This window comes from Xiphias gladius, chromosome 10 (genome assembly GCF_016859285.1).
Source record: "Xiphias gladius isolate SHS-SW01 ecotype Sanya breed wild chromosome 10, ASM1685928v1, whole genome shotgun sequence".
NCBI classification, from domain to species: Eukaryota; Metazoa; Chordata; class Actinopteri; order Istiophoriformes; family Xiphiidae; genus Xiphias; species Xiphias gladius.
The window spans coordinates 21,769,455-21,790,889 of record NC_053409.1 but is presented as its reverse complement, the minus strand read 5'-3'; the positions used below and the strand labels follow the sequence as shown (position 1 = coordinate 21,790,889).

The 21,435-nt window shown below is 42.4% G+C and overlaps 1 protein-coding gene across 5 annotated transcripts in view; it reads right to left on the bottom strand.

Annotated features, from left to right (window-relative positions):
• Window positions 1-207: 207 nt before the first annotated feature.
• Window positions 208-21,435, bottom strand: part of slc8a3 (solute carrier family 8 member 3) — a 102,309-nt gene continuing 81,081 nt past the window's right edge. For 2 of the 5 annotated variants that reach the window (XM_040137289.1, XM_040137290.1), the window contains exons 4-7: window positions 6,214-6,325; window positions 5,719-5,818; window positions 2,769-3,041; window positions 208-584 (exon numbers count right to left, since the gene is read on the bottom strand). In XM_040137289.1, the coding sequence (XP_039993223.1) occupies window positions 208-584; window positions 2,769-3,041; window positions 5,719-5,818; window positions 6,214-6,325 (862 nt within the window). Of the gene's footprint in view, window positions 585-2,768; window positions 3,042-4,369; window positions 4,373-5,718; window positions 5,819-6,213; window positions 6,339-8,965; window positions 8,984-21,435 lie in introns of all 5 variants that reach the window. The other 3 variants (XM_040137293.1, XM_040137288.1, XM_040137291.1) reach the window with 3 other exon arrangements.

Here is a 21,435-nt window from a genome sequence, read left to right as displayed (position 1 = left end):
CCAAGCATCCTTACAGAGGGGGTTGAGGGAGAGAGAGAGAGGGAGAGGGAGGGAGGTGTCTGGGAAAACCCCGGGTTTACCTCTCCTGTTCTTCCATACCATACAAGACTGACCCAAATTCCACAGTGAGAATTCACTCTTTTACTTCTGAAGTTGTACTTTAAACCCTTTATTGTTTGTATTCTCTGATGCTGAGGTCTTTTCTGCTTAGAAGCCCTCTATATGACAGTAGGCCTCCAGACTGGAGAAGAGGATGTAAAGGAACCAGAGGCTGAAAAGGAAGGCTGATGTGGCCAGTCTGTGTCCCCGGGGCCCGCCCAGTTCTCCTCCGATGTGGGCCCGGCGCCGGTAAAGCAGCACCGAGATGGCCAGGAAGGCGAAGATGGTGAAGAGAGTGACAGAGAAGGCCAGCGAGCCGGCTTCCACCACGAACGGCTTCCCTTTCATGTGCCAGTAGATGGCCGCCACCGACCAGGCCATGCCGATTCCCAGGAAGACGTTGACGGCGTTGCTGCCGGTCACATTCCCGATGGAGGCGTCTGCGTAGGTGTCCTGGACTGCTGCTACCTTACTGGCAAAAGTGTCTGGGGGGGAGAGAAGTCAGTTGTCATTACTGTTACAGACTGATCAAATCATTTTAAATGCAAGCATGAAGGTTCATCCTTGTCTTTGTGAAAATAGTTTGAAAAAACAATCTTAGTTCAAGGTGCAATCAGTATCTCTCCATCCGCTGATGAAGGCCGTGGAATGTGGCTGAAAGCTCTAAAGGGCTAGAAAGTGGACTGGAGGGTAAGAATCTTTCGTCAAGCTATTTCAAAGGGATTTCTAATATATTTCTCACGAGATATGTTAGGGAAAAGTACTATTTATAAAAGTGAGCCTGGCACACATATACACAGATTGATTGTATAATATGTAAAAACACATCAAGGTGTAAACTACAGTGTTTTTAAAGCCCCAGTGTGTAGGATTTTAAGTTTTGACTCTGGTGACTCCTAGTGGTAGCCAGTGTTGGACAGTAATGTATTACTTAGCAAGGAGGGACAGTAATGTGATTACTTTTTTCTGCAACGAGTAGCGTAAGGGATTACAATTTGTAAAGCAGTCATTACATTACAGTTACTAATCCCATTAACGCTCTGGCACTTCAACATTTGGGGGCGGCCTGTTCGCTGTCTTACTGGGAGTCTGACGGAGTTTGGGCTCTCTGTTCAGTGGACAGTCTGGTCCGGGAATTGGTTGAGGCGCAGGGTAGACGGTGGCCTCTACCAAAAGAGGAGAAATGCGACTCCAGGTAATCCCCGAGTTGTCCTATTTATTCACCGCTTTTTTTAGAGTTGGAGGGTGTGTAACCGAGCGTCTGAGGTCAGGGCTTCCAGAGCACTGTGTGCAGTCACCGAGGCTAAGCTAGCTCCTGGATGGTCAGTAAATCCCTCCAATTTGTAGGACTCCCAGCTTGTTAAACTGCAGTGTCTTGGTTTCTATTTCTACATGTGTTAAACAGAATCAGAAGATGTGTGGGTGTGGACAATTTGGGGCCGTAAAAAGGCACCTTTGACAGTAATGAATGTGAGTATTTAAAGTACAATAATGAGTAATGCAACACATTTCTTTTGCTGCTGAATAAAGTAGGGAAAGTAATTACTCATCAATTTTATTAACTTTTTACTTTTTCAGTGAGTAATGTGTGATTAGCAATGGATTACAGTTTTCAAGTAATTGATGGTGCTACCAAAAGAGACAGAAAAGCTTCTGTCAACAGAACAAAAGAGATTTGAAAAGAAGGCACAGTCACATAGAACTTTTCTTCATGGGGGCTTTAAACATCAGATTATCGCTTGTTCCTCCACAGAGATACCTTGCAGTTGGTTTTTTTTGTAAACATAGGAGACAATTAAGATGATAATGCCACATTCGTGTCACATCTTTTAAACTGCAATTATGAGCAGCCCCAAACTGTTCATATCAGTCTTTTTGTAATTACAAGTCGGAAATATCAGGTATTTTTGACAGCGAGAAGAACTACAGACATGTCAACAACCAACAACCTGTGGAAAAATGGCAGCAAAGCCACCGCTGCAGGCAGTCCCATCGAAACAAAATCTGACATTAACACAAATACAAGCGATTCAGTTCATTTGAAAGCAGCCGAATCCTGTTTGTATCTGGTTCTACCTGTTGATGAACCAATAGCAATATAGTATGTAACACCCCAAACTTACTGTAGGTAATTTAGGCTGTTTCTCTGGTGTGACTACAAGGCTTGCAGTGGACTAACCAAAATACTCCATATCTTCCATTTCCGTCCATTGCCAAATCTGCCCGTTTCTCGCAAAGTAAATTGGCGTGTGAAGGCCAGCAGTCTTCTGCAATTTGGTCGTGCTTGTTCACAATATTTATAAAATCTTTTTTCCCCAAAAAAGAATGAGTAAAGATGTATTAATGTTGCTCATAGGACCTTTAATAACAGAAAATGCTGACAGAGTCAAACTTCTTGGTGACATATTATTCCTGTCGAGGGAAAGTGTCAGTTTGGAGGAAACAAGAATATCGGCCATCTTGATGACAAAGCACGTTTTCTGTTCGAAAATGTATCGAAAGCTCATGAAGTCAATTTTTTTTTCAAACTATAAAATAAATCATTTAATCCATCAACTGAAACAGAGAAACACTAACAGACCGATAGACTTACAAGTTAAAAACAGAAATGTATTCAAAATGACGTCTCCTTTTCAAAAAGTGTCCTCTCCTACCGCGGTTGGACTCACCTGGGACAGATGTACCGAGTGCCACAAACACCACAGCAGTGACCGAGTCCTTGAGGCCAATGGTGCAGCCGAAGTGAGACGCCAGGTCGCCGATGACGGCCGTGAGCAGGCCAATGATGATGATGGAGACGGTGAAACAGGCCCAGCCGTTCAGGTAGTCCGTGGGAGGGACGCAAGCGAACAGGACCTTCCAGAAGACGGTGAGGAAGTGCATGACGTAGTCGAAACAGGATGGCAGCCGTTCTTCCCCTGTGTCCTCTTCGTCCTCATCTCCTGGCGAGAAGTGGGGCCAAGTGGGGGGGAGACGGCGAGGGAGTCGGGGCGGGGGGTTGAAAGGTGGGAAAGATTGAAGTGTAATGGGATGACAGGACAGAGTGGAGCAGCAGAGGGGATGAAGAGATAGCAGAATATTTGGGCAGTGATAAAGAGAGAGGGGTGAGAGAGGGGAAGTAAATATTAAGAGACAGGACAGGGAGCAAGAAAGAACAGGGAGATAGAGGACGAGGAAGCAAAAGAGAGTATGACAAGGAAAGAAAGGTGACAGATGATGAAGCAGAAATTTTAGAGACGGCAGAGAGGGTAAGGAGTCAGAGAAGAGTTGGAAAACAGAGGCGAGATAAAGGATCGATAAAGGAGATAAGGGATGACGGAGAGGGGAAGGAAGAGAACAACTTCACTTAAAAAGGCACATTGACTTATTTTTCACTGTGAGGTATCATACAGGATCACTTCAGCCTGAGGTTACTGTTATATATCTTCAACACTGAATGTCCTACAAATACGCATCTAGATTAATAACGGCCTCAGGGAATGAGATGTTTTTAATTAATATAAGGGCTGCATGTTTTTGTCAATAGACAATGACAGAAATGAAGTTTACAGACAAATAAATGTCGCTCTTAATTTAGTTTGTAGGTTATGAACTTTAGTTTACTCTTTAGTGTACTAATTCATTATGAACGCCGGGTTTGTAAACCGGTTTCTCAAACGCTTCTCTATTAACTCACTTTGTGGGTGAACATCTTCCTCGGCTCTAGGCTTTTGGCTTTTGGCTCAGTTTACGGGTAAACAACTCTCACATTGTTTCCCAAATCCAAACTACAAACTAATTTCAAGCGGGTTCGGAGAATGTTGTGTGTTTAAACTGGAAAAGTGACTAAATCAAGTGTAGTCGAAGCAGACAGTATGCATACTGCAATAAATACGGGCGATTTTAGCGTGTGCCGTTGATGGACACTGTTCTTAGGAAAAAAATTTTGATGTCTGTTTGTGAAGTTGCATTTGCAGTGATGTTCCAAAGTTTATGATGTTGCACGTGCTGTATCATTTCCTTTTAGTATAAAATGATTAAATATGTTGATTCCTTTGTAAATATACTGCTAAAATGGTGTACTATGACGATTAGTATGAAGGTTATACTGTACACAGTTAGCAGGTGGTATGAATTTGGGATACAGTCTCTGTTTCTTCTGGCTTTAAGGCCGAGTTCACACATTTTGCAGTGTGATACACCAAACTGATTGCAGCAATTTGACGTACTTGGTGCACCTTGTTGGCAGGATGACCAAGTGTTCCTATAGGTACAGATTTAGTCCTTGCACCGGCTGTTTGTTCTGTCAAACTGCACTCGAGCACTGAGACCCTGCTCACTGTCTGGATAAAAGCGTCATCCCATGCCAGCTGAAAGTGGAAATGTAAATGGTCATTCTCCTCATCTGGAGGTGTCGGGCGTCTTCTGTGTCCCAGCAGCTCGCAGGAAACTCAGCAGACAGGCAGGGGAAACAGTGCTGATTCAAAGTGTCAGGCCATGTGAGCTGCATGCATTTTTCAACCACGAGTGGCTCATGAAAAAATAAAGCGCACCGCTGGATTAAATATTTCAGCACCCGAGTGGCAGACTGAGGCTTTCACGATGTTCACTACGCAGTGGCTGTGACTGCAGCGGCCGCTGCACTGCAGGCTGCAGGATGATCTGATGCTGCTGCCGCTTGACGTGATGGTTGAGTTTTCTCTTCCATACGTGAGATTATTCCAGAGCTTCAAGACCTTTGCTTTCCAGGAGGACTCCGCTGATATGAGTTTATGAAGGCTGATACTGGCAACAGTGTTTTTGGACTGAAGATGGTGATAGCCACTATTTTGAGCTGATGACACTCTATAGCTGTAAGTTTGACAATTATATGGGAAAACTGTTCAGTCCTTGTAGTCAAACTATTCGCAGTTTAGTGAATACTTTGGGAAATACACGTATTCACTTTCTTGCTAAGAGTTAGATGAGAAGATTGGTACCACTCTCATGTCTGTACAGTAAATATGAAGCCACAGCACGGAGACAGGTAGCTTAGTATAAAAATGGGGGGGTGGGGCTCACCTGGTTCTGTCCATAAGGTAAAATCATCAGCCTGCCAGCCACCTCTGAAGCTCACTAATCAACATGCTACTTGTCTTGTTTGTTTCATCGTTACAAAAAGTGTCGGTCTTCATTCTAAGCTAACCGTCTTTGGGCTCCACCTTCATATTTAACGGACAGACACTGGCATCTTCCCATAAGTGCCAAAAAAATTCACTCATCCTGTGGGATGATCACATTTTCCACGATAAATGCTATTTCAGTAAATAAATGAATTCAATGTACAAATAAAATAGAGCTAGTTTCCGCATTAACAGTGGTCATCATGTTGGCAGAGGACAAAACTCAATATTTACAAGATTAGTAACAACAATTTCAGCAATTTTTTGATAATAAATAACACGCCAAGACATTCTGACCCATAAATGATAAATGAATATAAACAATGACATGTTTAAGTGAGGAATATTGAGGGGCCTTCGTGGCCTAGAGGTCAACTAACTTAAACCTAATTTAAATCTCATTTTATGCACACATTTTGCTTTGCTATCTGCTGTAGAAAGGAGTCAGAGCGGAAAACACTGTGGATTTTTACAGTACCTGCGCTGACTGTAATGGCCTCCATGAACTGGTCCCTCCAGGAGTTTGTTCCCACCACCAGTGCCAGGTTGGTCTTCTTGATCAGCTTGTCCACCGTGCTCTGTGTGAGACAATGCCAAGAACAAGAATCCATCCATTACTAATTCCCAGTGTCTAGAACCTCCATTCATAGAGACTCCCGGGGAGAAATACATGAGCGTCACCACATGATGGCAGTGACATCCAGTTCCAGGCAGCAAACAAATATGGTGGGTATATTTTCTGGTTGAGGAGGTTAGACGATGCATATAAGCCATTTCTCATCCAGCAACGCAACTATGTGGGTTGGGATGCCTCTGAAGAGCCACAGTAACCCACTGAAATTAGAAATACGCTCTTTCACGCAAGGTGGCAGCTGGTTGGAGATCTGTTATCTGTTTGAAAACACTGGTTTCAGCTGTAATTATCAGGCGTCTTAAGCTGTGTTTGCTCTGTGTGAAGATGAACCTTTCCCACCTTAAACTCATATGATTCCTCAATAATGACTTCCAGCTTGGAGTGTTCCCCCAGCACCGGTTTTCCCATCTCTGCGATCCGCTTGGCTTCCTCCTCGTCTGATGTCAGCTTCCTGTCTGGCACATCTGAGCGGAGAGGTCGAGAGGAAGCAAAATAATAGGAAATCAAAAGCGAGAACGATGGCAATCAAAATAAGAGGATGCTCAGCTGATTATCATGTGTTTTACTTCACAGCGTACGAACAAAACATCTGAAGGTTGCCTTGTTGGTGACAGTTTGAATTTATTCAGCCTTTATAATGATCAGGCTTTACAAAGAGACGAGATTTTTCATTTATATGCAGTATTTAAGACACTTCTGTAATAGACTACAAGATTTATTGTAGTAATAGCTACACCAATAACACTTCAAAAAAAACTTTTACTGGGTCCAGTGGTTTGTTTGGCGTTCCAACTTTTGTTATGTCAATGTTAGACAAACTTGCATGCTTGATTGATCAAACATAAACACAGCGAATGCAAATATTGGGTGCAAATCTTTTTCTTTCTGACTTCCCAGTTTTCTATTTTTATCCACAAATGTTGGAGTTTACAAGGACTTTCGTAGCTGGCACGTTTTAGGCTCAGACATGACACTGCTTAAAAACGCAGGTCAGGCTGAACTTCTGGAGAAATCCGGTTAAAATCATTCATTTCAAAGACTCAGTTCATCCAAATCGCAAAAATACATGTTTCCTCACTCTTCCTAGTTACATTTAAGCCTACATTTTGAGATGCCACAAACCAATAAAATGTAGTCTGCTATTAGACGGAATTTTAATTTTGTTTCACTTCATTTATTCAGTCTGACATTCCATGTGACCATGTTAGTCAGTTTCTTGTTGGTGGGGAGTTCATTTTGTTTGTTTTCTCCGAACCAATCAGTGGCATGTGACTTAACTTTCCCGCCAACATCATTTCCGTTTTCCTCATTAATCAAAGAAATATGTTGGATTCAAGAGTTTTTACTTTCCGTAAGGCAACTTGCAACATTTCGTGCAGATGCATGGATCTCATCCACGCTTGTCGCCATTTTTCTGTCGCAGTTTTTCACGAATGTGAGTAGCTTGCTATGTAGAAAGATGGCGTTACCAATCTTAACCCCGACCCTCTGACTGGTCCACTGTTCCTCCAACCAGCAAAGCCATTTAATGGACACAACACCGGTCCAGACAGATGAATGGCTGAACAAACGTGTGATGATATGGGCAGAGATTCAGTGGTCTGGAACCAGGCAGTACATTGGAGGTGAATAGAAATGTTCTACTTGCGAATCACAAAGCACTGAAAATGTGGCAAATTAATAGACCTCATGGTGATATGTCTCCATGACAACTGACCAAGCTCCCCCTGCTGATGAAGTCCGTGTGATAAGGTTGAAAGCTAAAAAAAAAAAAAAATAGTAAGTGGAATTGGATATTTTGTCGAGAATGAGCTTTCATGCATTTGGATGAACTGACCCTTTAAAACTAATACTGTACCAAAATCACTCGTCACCGCAGGTTTTTAGTACAGGTCCAAAGCATTAATGGTAGGACGAGGCTGAACCATGCTGATGAAATTAGGCGTACTTTCAAGGCCTTCCAAACACTGTCAAAACTCTTTAAGGCCTTGTCTCAGTTTTTGCATATTCATGCTGATTTCTGAGGACTGTGGAGAACCCCAATCAACCCATCTATCTGCTCTTCAGACGTGTCCTGTGCGGCTCTGCCGTGGAAAGAAGCCACAATGCCTCACGGAGTGCCCGAGTGCACTGCAAACTGCAAAGAGCCCCATAACATCAATTCTGTGCTGTCGAACTGTATCAAGAAGAAGATGCGGCTGCGCATCCAAGGGTCTCTCATGCTGCTCCGTGTAGGACACCCGCGCCGAGCCACCTGGTGTAGAGGCCTTGTCATCTTTTATACGAGCCCCGGGTCCCTGCCTGCTGCTCTTTGCTGACAACACGCTTACCATTAAATATTAACACTGCCATTAAAGATCACAGCCAAGTCCCCTTGATAGGAGGACGTGTCGGCAAACGCACGACACACACACACACACACACACACACACACACACACACACAGAGGCATGCATAATATACCAGCACATGAGTGCCTGCATACACACACTTCTAAGCTAAATCAATTACACACCCAAGACAGTGTGTACCCTCAAGTCCTGATGGGATTTCTTTTTGCTCATGTTTAAAATTTGATTATCCAGCCATGCCCCTGCTCTGTGCTGCACCGCTAGATGCCAAAATTTCCTTGACAAGGATGGTGAAAAAAAATAATAACACAATCACAAAAAGGTAATTAAATTTCTAATTTCGGAACTGCAGGTTTTTATCTTGACGGTCATCAAACGTTTGTACCTTGCTCTAGATTTGAGGACATAATTTATGGATTTTATGATGAATTAATCCTCTGATTAGCGTGCAAATCATCATTAAGTGAGGGGAGAGAGCAGCAAAAGAGCATGTATAGTTTGTAACAATGTCAGTAGAGGAAGATAACAGAGTTGGCATGCAGTTTATTCATATCTAACCTCTCAGAAACATCAGTACTGATTTAAAATCTTCATCTGCACCAAAACAAACCCTCTAAACCATCGCGGATTTTATATCATGCACAGAGGCCCTCAAATTTACGGCCGATGTTTCAACCACACCATTCACGGAGGAGGTGATGTTAGTGGAGATGCTTAAAGAGCAGGAGTGGACAACTCACCGTCAGCTAACAACAGGGCTGTGGAGGAGAGGACACAGGGAGGAGGCAGAGGAAGAGGGGGAGGGAATGGAGGAAATATAAAAAGCAATGAGCAGTGGAAATGGAAGAAAGAAACAGTGATAAGGAGAAAAGCAAGTTAAGAAGAATGAAAGAATTGTGACGGCCTCAGAAAACGGCTGTGTATTGACCCCGAGGTGTAATGTATATGGCAACGATTATTTAATTGGCTGAAGAAGAGGAAAGAATATGGTATTTTGTCGCTTTTTATGGGCATGAGGGCAGAATCGAGGTTTATTAGGGGAAAAATGTCCAATAGTAATCAACAAATGGTAGAATATTTTGCGTCGTGAGCTCCAGCTAAGAGTATGACACTAATTCAAAAGTTTACTTCTCCCAGCTGAGTCAGATAACTGAGTTTGGAGGTAATACTTACACATAAACCCTTATTTAACAAGTTCAGTATGAAGTAGTGTTGGACCAATATATAAGAAAAGAACAGTTACTTTTATTTCCCACCCTATATCAGACACCACTTGCATCATAATTATAATATATAAAAAAAAATTCATAGTATTTGTTAATGCTATAATGCAGCTCTGTTATTTTGAATACATCTACTCTTATTATTAACTCACCTTATATCTGTCTTTTTAAAAATAAATTTCTCCCTTTTTTTATCCTTTGCAGTTTTTTCTTTTGCCCTTTTTGCTTTTTTCTTTAAGTTTCTGCTTGTTGTTGTTTTATTCCTGCAGCTGCATCTGTAACTTCTTTTTGAAAACTGCTAGGAGCAAATTAAAAGAAATATATAATAAATTGACACGAAAAACCAAACCAACACAGAGCTTGTGTTTAAATTAATGAAACCCTGAATGTCAATAGAGGAAAAAACAAGATGAAGCACAGCACAAATAGTATGATAAAATGTAACACCGATGACAATATAAAGTAAATTGCATAATTAAACAACTCACTCAGATCTCTTTAAATAACCCCTGAAGCAGATTAATTACATGCATACATTTCTGATTATTAATAAGATTAGCAGATTCAATTCCCGAACCCAGTAATCAATAATTACAAATCTGGGAGAGATTTGGAAAATCTGAATTTATGTATATGAAATACACCAGAGAGAATCGATGAGTTAACAGTTACAGTGATGTATTTTCTGGTTCTTGTTTTCATTTTGTGAAACAACTTTCTTAGTGTCTGCCTCAATTGTATAATTTGATTGCACAACAATTCTCCTGCTTCCTCCAGAGTGCTGTTGGATAAAAACACGTTTAATCGGGTCTTCTTCTTCGCTGGGGGCTTCTACAAATCTTGAAATTTAACAGGGTGGGCTATAAACTCTATTATGTATTAAGGCTGAAGATTTGTCTCCTTTTATTAAATCAAAATGACTTTTTTTCTTACACTGCACTGTAACTTTTACTCTTGTATTTCTTATGTTTTATTTTCTATTAAACTTTTTAATTTCTATCTAAATGTTTGGTTTTTTTGTCTCGTCGTTCGCTGCTTTTACATTTTGTCTTGATGCTTATGTAAAGCACTTTCAATTGCCTTGTAAGAGCCAGAGCTGCTACTGTCAATATGGCGGAAGTGAGGATGACGAGATTTCATTTGACAGCTTCAGTCGGGGGTCTGTGTATAAACAACAACAAAACCTGCTTCAACCCGCGGTGAATAGCTGCCAGCCAAACTGAAAACCTTGTTAGCATGTTAGAGAGTTTTAGTGTCTTGTGAAGGCCTAAATGCTGCTTGAGTGGCCTTTCTATTCAGTATCAGATTCATAAATAGAGCCCAAAATATCTGGCAAATAGTAGCTATTGGAAGCTGCTCTTAGAAGTCAACAGTCGAATCAGCTTTAAAAAAGTCAGTAAAACAATAAAATAGTCTTAATTACAGTGGGAAGGAACGTCTAACGCATTCACTCAAACACGCACACGCACACGCACGCACACACACACACACACACACACACACACGCACCCACACACACCCACACGCATACTTGCAAAGAAATGCTCAGCTCATTTGATTTGGGCTATATAAAGAACAGAAGAACATAATGCAATGCAAGACAAAATCTTACAGTGAATCACTGAAGAACAGGTAACGGAAGAAATCTGGGCACACTGACGTAGCGAACGGAAGTAAAATTCGACAAACCAATAAACACAAAAAAAATCCCCCCACAAATAAAATACAACTAAAAGGGGGCGTGCTTCTTATAAATTAAAAACTGAGATCAAACTTCATAGAAATCTCCCTGTTCATTGTTTGTCCTTTTGATGAGATATTCAAAAGCAAATCCAGGCTTATATCAGACAGTTAAATCAACACCTCTCTAAACCATTGTCAACAAAAACTGAACATTAGAACCTTCATGAAGGAAGATTTATTGCAGGACTGTTGTATTAGACTGCATTAGTTTTAGCTAAGTGTAATAAACTAATAAACTGGCAATTTAGTGAGAACTTTCTCTTTATTTTGTTTTATTCTTTTTCTCTTTACTTTTTTCACCTAAGTACTTATTTTAACCCAAACCGGGATCTTTGCCAAGTTGTTGTTGTGCCTAAACCTAACTAAACCTTTACCATAGCATCGTAACATTTTTAACAGTTCATCTCCTGCCTCTGCTAATGCCTCTAATTCAGGAAATGCTCCCATGGGTCATTTCAGAGAGTAGGGACGAACCTAAACCTCTTGGGTGGTTTACGTTGGAGGGCTTGTTGCGAAGCTGAGGGGATCTTGAGTTTGAATTTCCTCTGTGAGGTTTCTTCAATTTTTTTTTATTTTTTTTATATCCTTTGGGTTTTTGAGGAACGTTTTCTGGACTTTTGACTTCATGACTTTTTCAGTGGAGCAATCTGAGGTTGTGACTGAAAAGTTCAATTTAATGGTAGGTATTCGGCGGGAGGACTGATTTCTATTCACTCACTCAGATTTCCCATGCTCATCTGGTATTCTGACAACCCGTCACGGGCGAGGCTGCTAAACATCCAGCTAGAACCGGCCGCATACATCCACACAAAGAGAAATAAAATATGCTGATGATAAACGTGCCTCGTGTAGACGCTCAGAAATATCACAACCCTTTCTCAACATTTTGATTATTACTCTGCCCGATTGTTTATCTGCATGCTGCAGCTGCTGAGCAGATCAGAGACACAGCACAACACGCTCAGATGCCCATGGCAAAGTGTAAACCACAACTAAACGATATGATTAAGACTAAACAGAGGCTCAAAAAGTCATCCAGCGAGGGAGATAATTACATGACAGGATACGCCATAAGTGGATGAAGAGAGAGGAGAAGGGCTTCTCAGGCCTTTCAGCCTCTGGAGATTCACATTGACAACTCTTGCTTTTGACGTCTTCATCATCATTTCTCCTTACACTCATAAAACAAGGACAAAAACTGCCTAATGGATCAGAGGCTCTGAAGGATATAACCAAGCTGTTCGCATCCTCCGTGGATGGACCGCCTCCTTCTGAAACCTCTTTCACCGAGACATGATACTAATTAACCTGTTTGTGTTCGGAGGCAGCTTATCAACTTCCTAAATCAAATGCAGCCCACAGTTAATCATCATTAGCAGCTAAGTGCATTAATTGCTGTGGGAGACTTGCTTCATTATCCTTAGTACTAGCCGAGCCGCGCTGATCTGAAGCCAAGTGTGGTGTAAATCCAGCTGTGGTGAGTCTGCGTGTCCACACCCCAGTCAGTAATAGCAGCACGTCATTTACCAAAAGGGCTGGCAAGTGAGCAGCTAACGCATGCGTTGAGATAAAGAGATACAAAACCACGCAGCTCTGAACATACTGTATACAGGAAAGGAAATGGTGACCGCTGTGCGTTCACCTATTCACGATCATTCCCTAACCTTAAGCAAGTAGTTACAATAACGATATTTATATATGTAATATTTTAACCATGACAGCCAAGGTTCCCTTACTGTCAAGCGGCTAAAATCCGTAATTTGGTTGTCTCCAAATGAATGCTAACGTTGCGCTGTTTCTGCTGGATGTGTAAACTAGAAAAACTATTGATAAGTTCACTACATCCACACAAAAGGTGTGCTTACAGCTGGTTTTCTGCTGCCCCCAAGTGTGCCAAAAATCAGATACTGCAGGTTTAACAGAGTAGTTAACTACAACCCAAACCCCAATGTTCATCGAACCTAAATGGAGTGATGTTGTTTCTGTAACCCAGGAACAACATCCACAAACCTGACCTATGGTTAGGCACAAACCTAACCATAGCGTTGTAAGATCAAAAAACGGTCGTATGAAATGTTTGAATGTAAACATATTTCAGTTTGTGTGCAAGAAATCTCCACGAGGCACCTTTGATTTTCTGTGGACTGATAATCAAACAACCAGCTTGCACACTTGCACACACTTATGTGCCCAGACATACACTGAAACCAGACAAGAACAATGCTGGTAAAGGAACAAACCCCCCCACACACACACAAATCGACACACACATGCACATTTAGACAAACAGAGGTGTTTCAACGGCAGACTTATAGTACCGACTGCAGTCACAATCCAGAAGGTTGTCATTCTGCCAGCAGTACAATTGCGATAGGGAAGATTAACCAAAGGGATGTAATTGGAGGGGTGGAGGAGCGTGTGTATACATGTACATGTGTGTGTGTGTGTGTGTGTGTGTGTGTGTGTGTGTGTGTGTGTGTGTGTGTGTGTGTGTGTGTGTGTGTGTGTGTGTGTGTGAAGGGGTAGGGTGGGGTGTCAGTGTTTAACCGTTGTCATCATCAGCGTGTTCTCCTGCGCGCTCGGCCTAATCAGATCTGTCTCGTTACAAAAGAGTGAGTCCCTCTCTGGCTCTCGCACACAGCCGGGCCCTGAGTCACAGCGTCAATACGCAGCTAAATTACGCCTTCTCTCTCCACAGCTCATTAAGACGGAATCATCATCATTTGACTTATCAGTGCTATTCTGGTCGCCGAGGCCCGGGGCGGATCTGGGCCCGTGCCGGGAGCGGCGCGCGCGGAAGGGTGGAAGGACGGATGGATTGGGGACATAGGTACGGAGGAAAAGAGAACCTGGTGGGTGCAGAAGACGGCTGGATGGATATATGGAGCAAGGGAGGAACAGAAACAAGAACTGATGGAGAGATTGCCAGAGAAAGGAGGAGGAGGAATGCAAGGGTAGGATGTCAAAAGCAATGGAGGGATGAATGAAAGGAGGAAGCAAGGATGGAATAGGGATGAGGTATGAAAGGATGGGATGTGGAAGAGTGGATGGATGGACGCAGGTGTGGATTGGGAGGATGAATAGAGGGATAAAGGGAGGGGGCCAGTGTTTGTAAGGAGGAGTGGATGGATGGATGGATGGGGACATGTGCGAAAGAGGTGCAGAAGAAGGGAAAGTCTGGGGGATGGAGGAAAGGAGAAATTGATATATGGGTGAAGGGGTTTATGGACGGACTCAGCAATGGACCGATGGCGGGGTTGGCACAGGCAGGAGATCAAGAAGAAGTTATCGAAGAAGCGAGAATTGATGATGGGAGGAATATTAAAGAAAGGATGGGATAAGGAGGAATGGAGAGATAGCGAGTGGAGCGATGGTAAATAGATTCATGGAGGGATAGAGAATAGCAGCATGGATAGATGGATGGATGATTGATCGAGAGATGGGAGGATGCGGGGATCGGTGCAGGTACGAGGGGAGGAATTGAGGGATAACGAGCTGGGAGGAGGAAGGAGTGATTGAGTTATGGAGGAATGGTAAATGGACCATATTTAAATAAACTAAGCAGAAAAGTGCTACAAAGTGCCTGATATTCACCCATTCACACACACTCACACACGTACGGTGGAGGAGCTGCTGTGCAAGGAGGTAGATTAACTGTCAGGAGGAGCTCGGCGTTGCAACCCTGCAAGTATCGAACAACATGCTCCACTGTTTGAGCCGGAGCCGAAGCAAAGAATAGGGAAGGAACATGAAAGAAAAGATGGGATACGGAGGAATGGAAGAATTAATGAATTGTTGGGCACGAGGATAGAGGGATGAAAGGACGGACAGATGAGAGCTTGTGGGGATTAGGAGGATGGATAGCTGGATGAAGGGACTAGTAGATATATAGAAAGGTGGACTGTAAAGACTGAGTTATGCAGGAATTGGTGGAAGGATGGATGATGTGTGACTGGATGGGATAATGGAGTGATGGATGCATGGAAAGACGGGAGAAAGATGTATAGAACAAAGGAGAGAATGGAGGGAAGGGAGAATGGAGAGATTAGGTCAATAAATTTAAGAATGAACTGATCCATAAATTAATAGATGGATGGAGAAGTTGACAGAAATGGAATATGGAAAAGAGGAAGGACTGCAGGTTATAACAACAGAGGGATGAAATGATGGAGGGACCATTGGTAAAAATAAAACATTTTGGAAATCCACCCAACAGTTGTTTAAATATTTCAGTTTCGACCAAAGACGGGGTCCGACAGACCGACCCTGGCTGAAAAAGGAAGGACAGCAGGATGTGAGAAAGGAGAAGGAAGAGCGTGAGCGTGGCTGAATGAGATGATGGCGACGTTTGAAGTGAGGGATGGACAGATGAGCAGACAGAGGATGGATATGTGCAATAATGGAAGGATGTAGACAGAGAGATGGCGGTATGAGTGATGCTCCTCTGTTGTCTGCAACTGTCCAATCCAAGAGTCTTCATCACAGAGACATTATCTGCTGCACTGAGGATGTGCCATCAGTCTTCATAAGGAGCACACACACACAAATGCATGTTGGATGACATTTAGACTCCTACTGAACACACACACACACACACACACACACACACACACACACACACACACACACACAGGCTGTGAGTGAAAACACACCGCACAGGGACCTTAGCAGACAGTCACAGTGTTTCCTGCAGCTCAGAGTGAGGCGTTAGATAACAGCAGTTCAGAATTGCAGCTGAGCGGCTGCCGTCTCCGGTCCGCACTGCTGCTCAACTCGCACCAAACACACACACACACTGACAGTTGGCCCGTTAGAGAGGCGAGATGACAAAGACGGATGCTTCGGCTGCCTTTATTATCTTTCAATATGCAGGCCGTGCAACGCGTCCATCATCTTGTTATGCTGTATCCATGTTTCTGACGGCGTGGAATCGGAAGGAGTCAAAATGCTGAGTACACGCCGTGCTTAATCTTCCGTGGCAGCGCCGCTAGACTGAATGAACTGATAATTTCACTGAATGCTGGATGATTTCACTCGAGTATCCTGGTGAAGGCCTTTCACGGTTGAAAAGTCATGTTTTTAATCTTGCTAAGCTAATTAAAGCCGCTACGTGTAGCATTTTGACATCAATAAATCTTTAACACATTCATTTTGAGATATTAGGGTGATTAGTGTAAACAAATACAATCATTGCCAAGAAAATTGGCAGACTCTTCCATGCACAACACTGTATTTTCATATTGTGCACCAGTGAATTGAGTTTAGCTGGAGATCTGGTGGTTTGCATCAGGCAGGAAAAACAAAAACTTTTTATTTTTATTTTTAGAGTTTCTCCACTCTGTTTTTTTTTTCCTAATATGACCGAGAGTTGCTTCTCTTTTCTTGCACGACTTTCCTGCGGCTGGTTTCTCTCAGCTTTGGCATCCCTCTCAAAACAATAGTTTGAGATTTTGGGAAATATGCCTATTTCCTTTTTTTTTTTTTTTTTTTTTGCAGTGAGTTAGATGAGACGAGTTTCTCTCTCTGAAAAAAGGGGAAAAATAAAATGTACCAATAGCTATCAATCTGCTATTAGAGTCCATATTTGATTTCATCTTTGATGACGGCTGGTTGGGAAAGCCCTAAAAAACCCTGACAGACAACCTGCCTCTGGACACACCAGAGACTCTCCTAATCCGGCCATATGCTGCATTTCACTGGAGACAGTTTCTCACATTAACTGGACTCTGATTCCTCCTGCTATTTCCTCCCGACTCTCTGGTGCTTCTCCCTCCACGGCCTTTACTTTTGTTTCACTCTGGATCTCTCCCTTCATCCTCCCTGCGCCTCTCTCTTATTCCTCTATCTTTAGCTACCGCTCTCTGTGCCATCTCTGACTTGTCATTCTACTTCGTGGACCATTGCTGCATCTCATTCCTCATCTCTCTCTCCCCCATCGTTTCCTGTCATCTCAGTATTGTCAATAACCCATAATAGCTAAAAAAAAATGCCCAAAAATGCTTAAAAAAGGGACTAACTTTGGAAATTGTGGGCCAAATATAATGTTTTCTGTCCTGGAACTGAAAAAGTTTGAGGGCCCCGTGACCCTTTAGTCTGACATCTTATTTGAGGTAGATCTGCTAACAAATGGACTTTTAAGGATTGTTTGTATTGTTTAAATTAAGCTACTTTCCCCGAGATAAATCAAACACAGTACATTACTACATTTCAGCATAAAACAATAACAGGGCCCTGAAATTTTTCTGCCCCGTGCATTTCTGTTTTAGAGCAATATTCTGTCGTCACATATCAAAAACAAATACTTCCCAAACTCATTAAGGGTGTTCTGGTTCTGGCCCATCTAGTCAATGTGATTCTTTGTAGAAATGTATCTTCTGTATAGATAGATAGAGTTGCAGCAGCCACTTCACATAAATCAGAAACAGTGAACACTATGCAATTAAAGGCTAAATTTTATATAATAACTAAACAGACTAGACTAATTGTAATATAATATACTATAATACACTGTACATTACTGCAAGTTGGGTGGATATATATATATATACATATATATATATATATATATATATATATATATAGAGCCTCACAAAAAAGCTGAGAATAATATAATATATAAGAGATGTGATACATAATGTGATGAATAAAACAGTCCAGGTGAGCAGTTGAGCAGTTGATGGCATCTGGCAGGAATGACTTCCTGTAGCCTTCCTTGTCACAGCGGAGCTGAGGAAGCCTCCGCTGTTTGACCAGCAGGTGGTGGAGGGGATGCGAGATGTTCTCCACGAAGTTCAACAGTTTCGTGCAGCAGCACCCCCCACCCACAGCCAAAGATCCAGAGAAGTCCCCAGCGCAGAGCCGGCCTTCCCGATCAGTTTGTTCACTTTGTTGGTGTCACTGGCTCTGATGACTGATGACTGATGACTGATGACTGCAGCTAATGGCCACTGGTAAGAGATCCGCAACATCGTGCTGCACACATTAAAGGACCAAAGCTTCTTCTGGAAGTGGAGTCTTCTCTGTCCCTTCCCATAGACAGCCGCTGTGTTGCATTTCTTGTCCAGTCTGTTGTCGAGAGTGTTTAACATAAGGTAAGGTCATCATCTTCAGTCCACTTGGTGGCTGACTCTCCGAATCTGCCATCATCCTCTCATACTCTGTGCTTGTGTATCTATTTCTGCAAAGTTGCTACTTTTACATACAGATACACAATTTACGGGTAGAAAGAAACCAGATTTATTTCTTCAATTTGACTGGTTTTCTGAGTAATTCAACTCTTTATTTCGAGGAAAAATTAGTGAGTTGAATATATTTTGCAATGGAGTAATGAAAAAAATGAGGTAAATATCACAATATATGAAATCTGTGGACCTTAGCACCACCTCTGGTTTCTTTTTCTACATTTCTTTCGGTCTGTCACATGCTTTACTCCCCACTTCTCCCTTCTCTCTGCCTCCCTCTCCTCTCCCTCCATATTTCACTGCAGGTTTTATGCATCCCTCATTCCCAGCCTCCGCGCCTTTCTCTTGCCTCCTCTCTGTGATTCGTCCAGTCCAGATGTCACGCTGTGCTGCGTGGATCAAGTGGAGACGAGCTCCCTCTACTTGTTAACAGCCTGTTTATTCTGCAGCCATATCAGCCTCACTGCCGTGTCAGCAGCAGGCAATTACAGAACAGATCACCAACCCTGATAATGTCATCAGACTAGGCCTTACACACACACACACACACACACACACACACACACACACACACACACAAGTACATTTACTACTAAGTACAACTTAACAACTGTGACTTGTTACTTCTGTTTCACTACATTTCAGAGGGATGTATTGTACTTTTTACTCCACGAAATTGATTTGACAGCTGCAGTTATTAGTTACTTTTGAGATTCAGATTTTACGTATAAAGAATATGACCAACTGATAAAATCCGTACAAAAATAACATTGTTTTTGGAGCTTGACCCATACCAGGGGCAAAAATCTGAATATTTTGACCTCTGGTGCATCAATTTAGAAAAAAAAAAAAAGAAAGTCTGTGTCTTGGAAGTCATCCAAATTTGGATGACAACAAGTACGATATTAAATCAATTCAGTAAAACCAAATGCCCAGTACTCAGTGTGGGTAGTATTTATATACTGTATTACTGTTGGGTCACTGGATCAAAACAACCCTCGGGTGATTTTCAACGCGTTGGCACTGCGTAAAGATAACCTATTATAGTGTGTTGACCCAGTGATTTTTAGTGTGCATAAATTTGGGCGCAAAAATGACTTAGTGAGGCTTAGAAAAACTCAAGGTCTGTGTTAAAAATTACTACTTCATTAAGGTTATCGGTTTCGTCTTCATGGTTACACTGATAGCCACAAGGTTCAGGTTAGGGGATGATTGGAGTCATGGGTAAAAAGAAACAACACTGACTGTCAGTGGGAAACAGGAAACAAACAGCGATTTCCTTTGTTAAAGTCCAAGGTTTTCTTCTGGTGTCCTCCCTTTGAAGACAACATCAAACTATTTCCTCCTTTGCACCCAACAGACAAGAGTCATAATGACTACGGCCATCTAGAGGGCCGTCATTTGAACGAAAACACGTGTCGTTTTTGGCCATTTAACCGCCAATGCTCTCATTTTTCTTGTGCGGACAGTCCTTAAGAAACATGCACACACACACACACACACACACACACATACACACTCCAGCAGAGGAGTTCTCTCTGTCGAGACACTGGGCTGGACCTGCGCTGAGTTCACCGGGGTAGGAAGCGTCTGTCGTCTGCTCGGCGTGATGTATCGTGGCCACTGTGCCGACATCATTGATGTAACCCTGAGCGCTGATTAACGGCCCCGCTTGGTCGAGGTGCACAGATGGAGCCACGGCCGCCTCTGAGTCATCTCATTGGCTTTTCACAGAGGCAAAGCCCCAAGGATCCTTCTGAAGCCCCCAGTATCCACTTATCATACGCAACATTAATATCTGAAACATTATTATCCATTTTCCACTGAGGACTGCAGTGGAAGTAACTTTTTTTTTGTTTTTTTTTTGTTAATACTTTCATTTCTTACCCTCTGGGTACAAGACAGCCTGAGCATGAATATTTTATCATGTGTATTTAAAGAATTTTGTTCCTAAATGAGACATCCTCCAGAATGGCTGTTAACACAAAATTAAAACAAATGATTCAGCGATGTACGTCTTTTGTTGACACAAAAATAACCGCTTTCCAGACTGAAAGCTACTGTTTATTCTAGAAATATTGAACAAATACTTTCAGGTAATACTGTTCCATAGCGTTTGTCAGCAGGGGAAATAAACTCATTCATTCTTTCTTCGACCCATTTACAGTACTGCAGTTCACATGGTCAGACTATGAGACTATGGGCCCCTGGTCACAGACGTGTAAAACCCCTCTCATATAGGGGCAAGACATCCACTGATGTCTGTTTTGCGTCTCTTTCAGGGTGAACCTGAACTCTTTAAGTGCTGCTGTTGGTTCAAAAAACTGCACCCGAACCTCAGCCTTTGGTTCACGCTAGAGATGAAGAGAGGCAGTCTGACTGCTGATCAAAGCGTCCCGCCACATCGGATCCACAGTGACACTCCTCTGCACATACAAAATATTACGGCACGCTATACAAAATACTACAGAAGTGAGAGAAAGACTGAGATGCAGTCAGTATGCTGTGCAGCTGTGATATGAAGAAATAAATTATTAACAAAAATTTTGACCCGGTGATGGTGCTAGATGAAAAGTCAATGGATTATTTGAATTTTAAAAAAAAAAATGTTTAAGTTATAATATTTAGAGATTTGATGCTATATCTGTTTGGCGACTGTAAGGATTAGGCTTACGTTTTATCTATTTACATTCAGTAATTACCTCTCTATATAGTAGTTCTCAGTGTTAGTGGCGGATTCCGCCATTCCCACGCTGGATTTAGATTGCCTTCATGCAAGAGGGATTTAGGGGACATGAGGCATGTATTACTTTTTACTTATAACTGATATGAATACTTTTAACTGAGCTCCGTGAGTTTCCCACAAGAGACGTTAACAGTCATTTCAACAATCCACCCGCTGCCGTTCACAACAACTCAGGCAAACAACCGCGCACACTCCCAATCCACACCTCTGAGGTGCCTGCTGAGAGACCCAGAAATAAAGTGTTCTGGTCAAAATAGATCAAATCATCACTCGAAGCCTTCCAGAATGATGGACCGTCACTGCTGTAAGAAAGATGC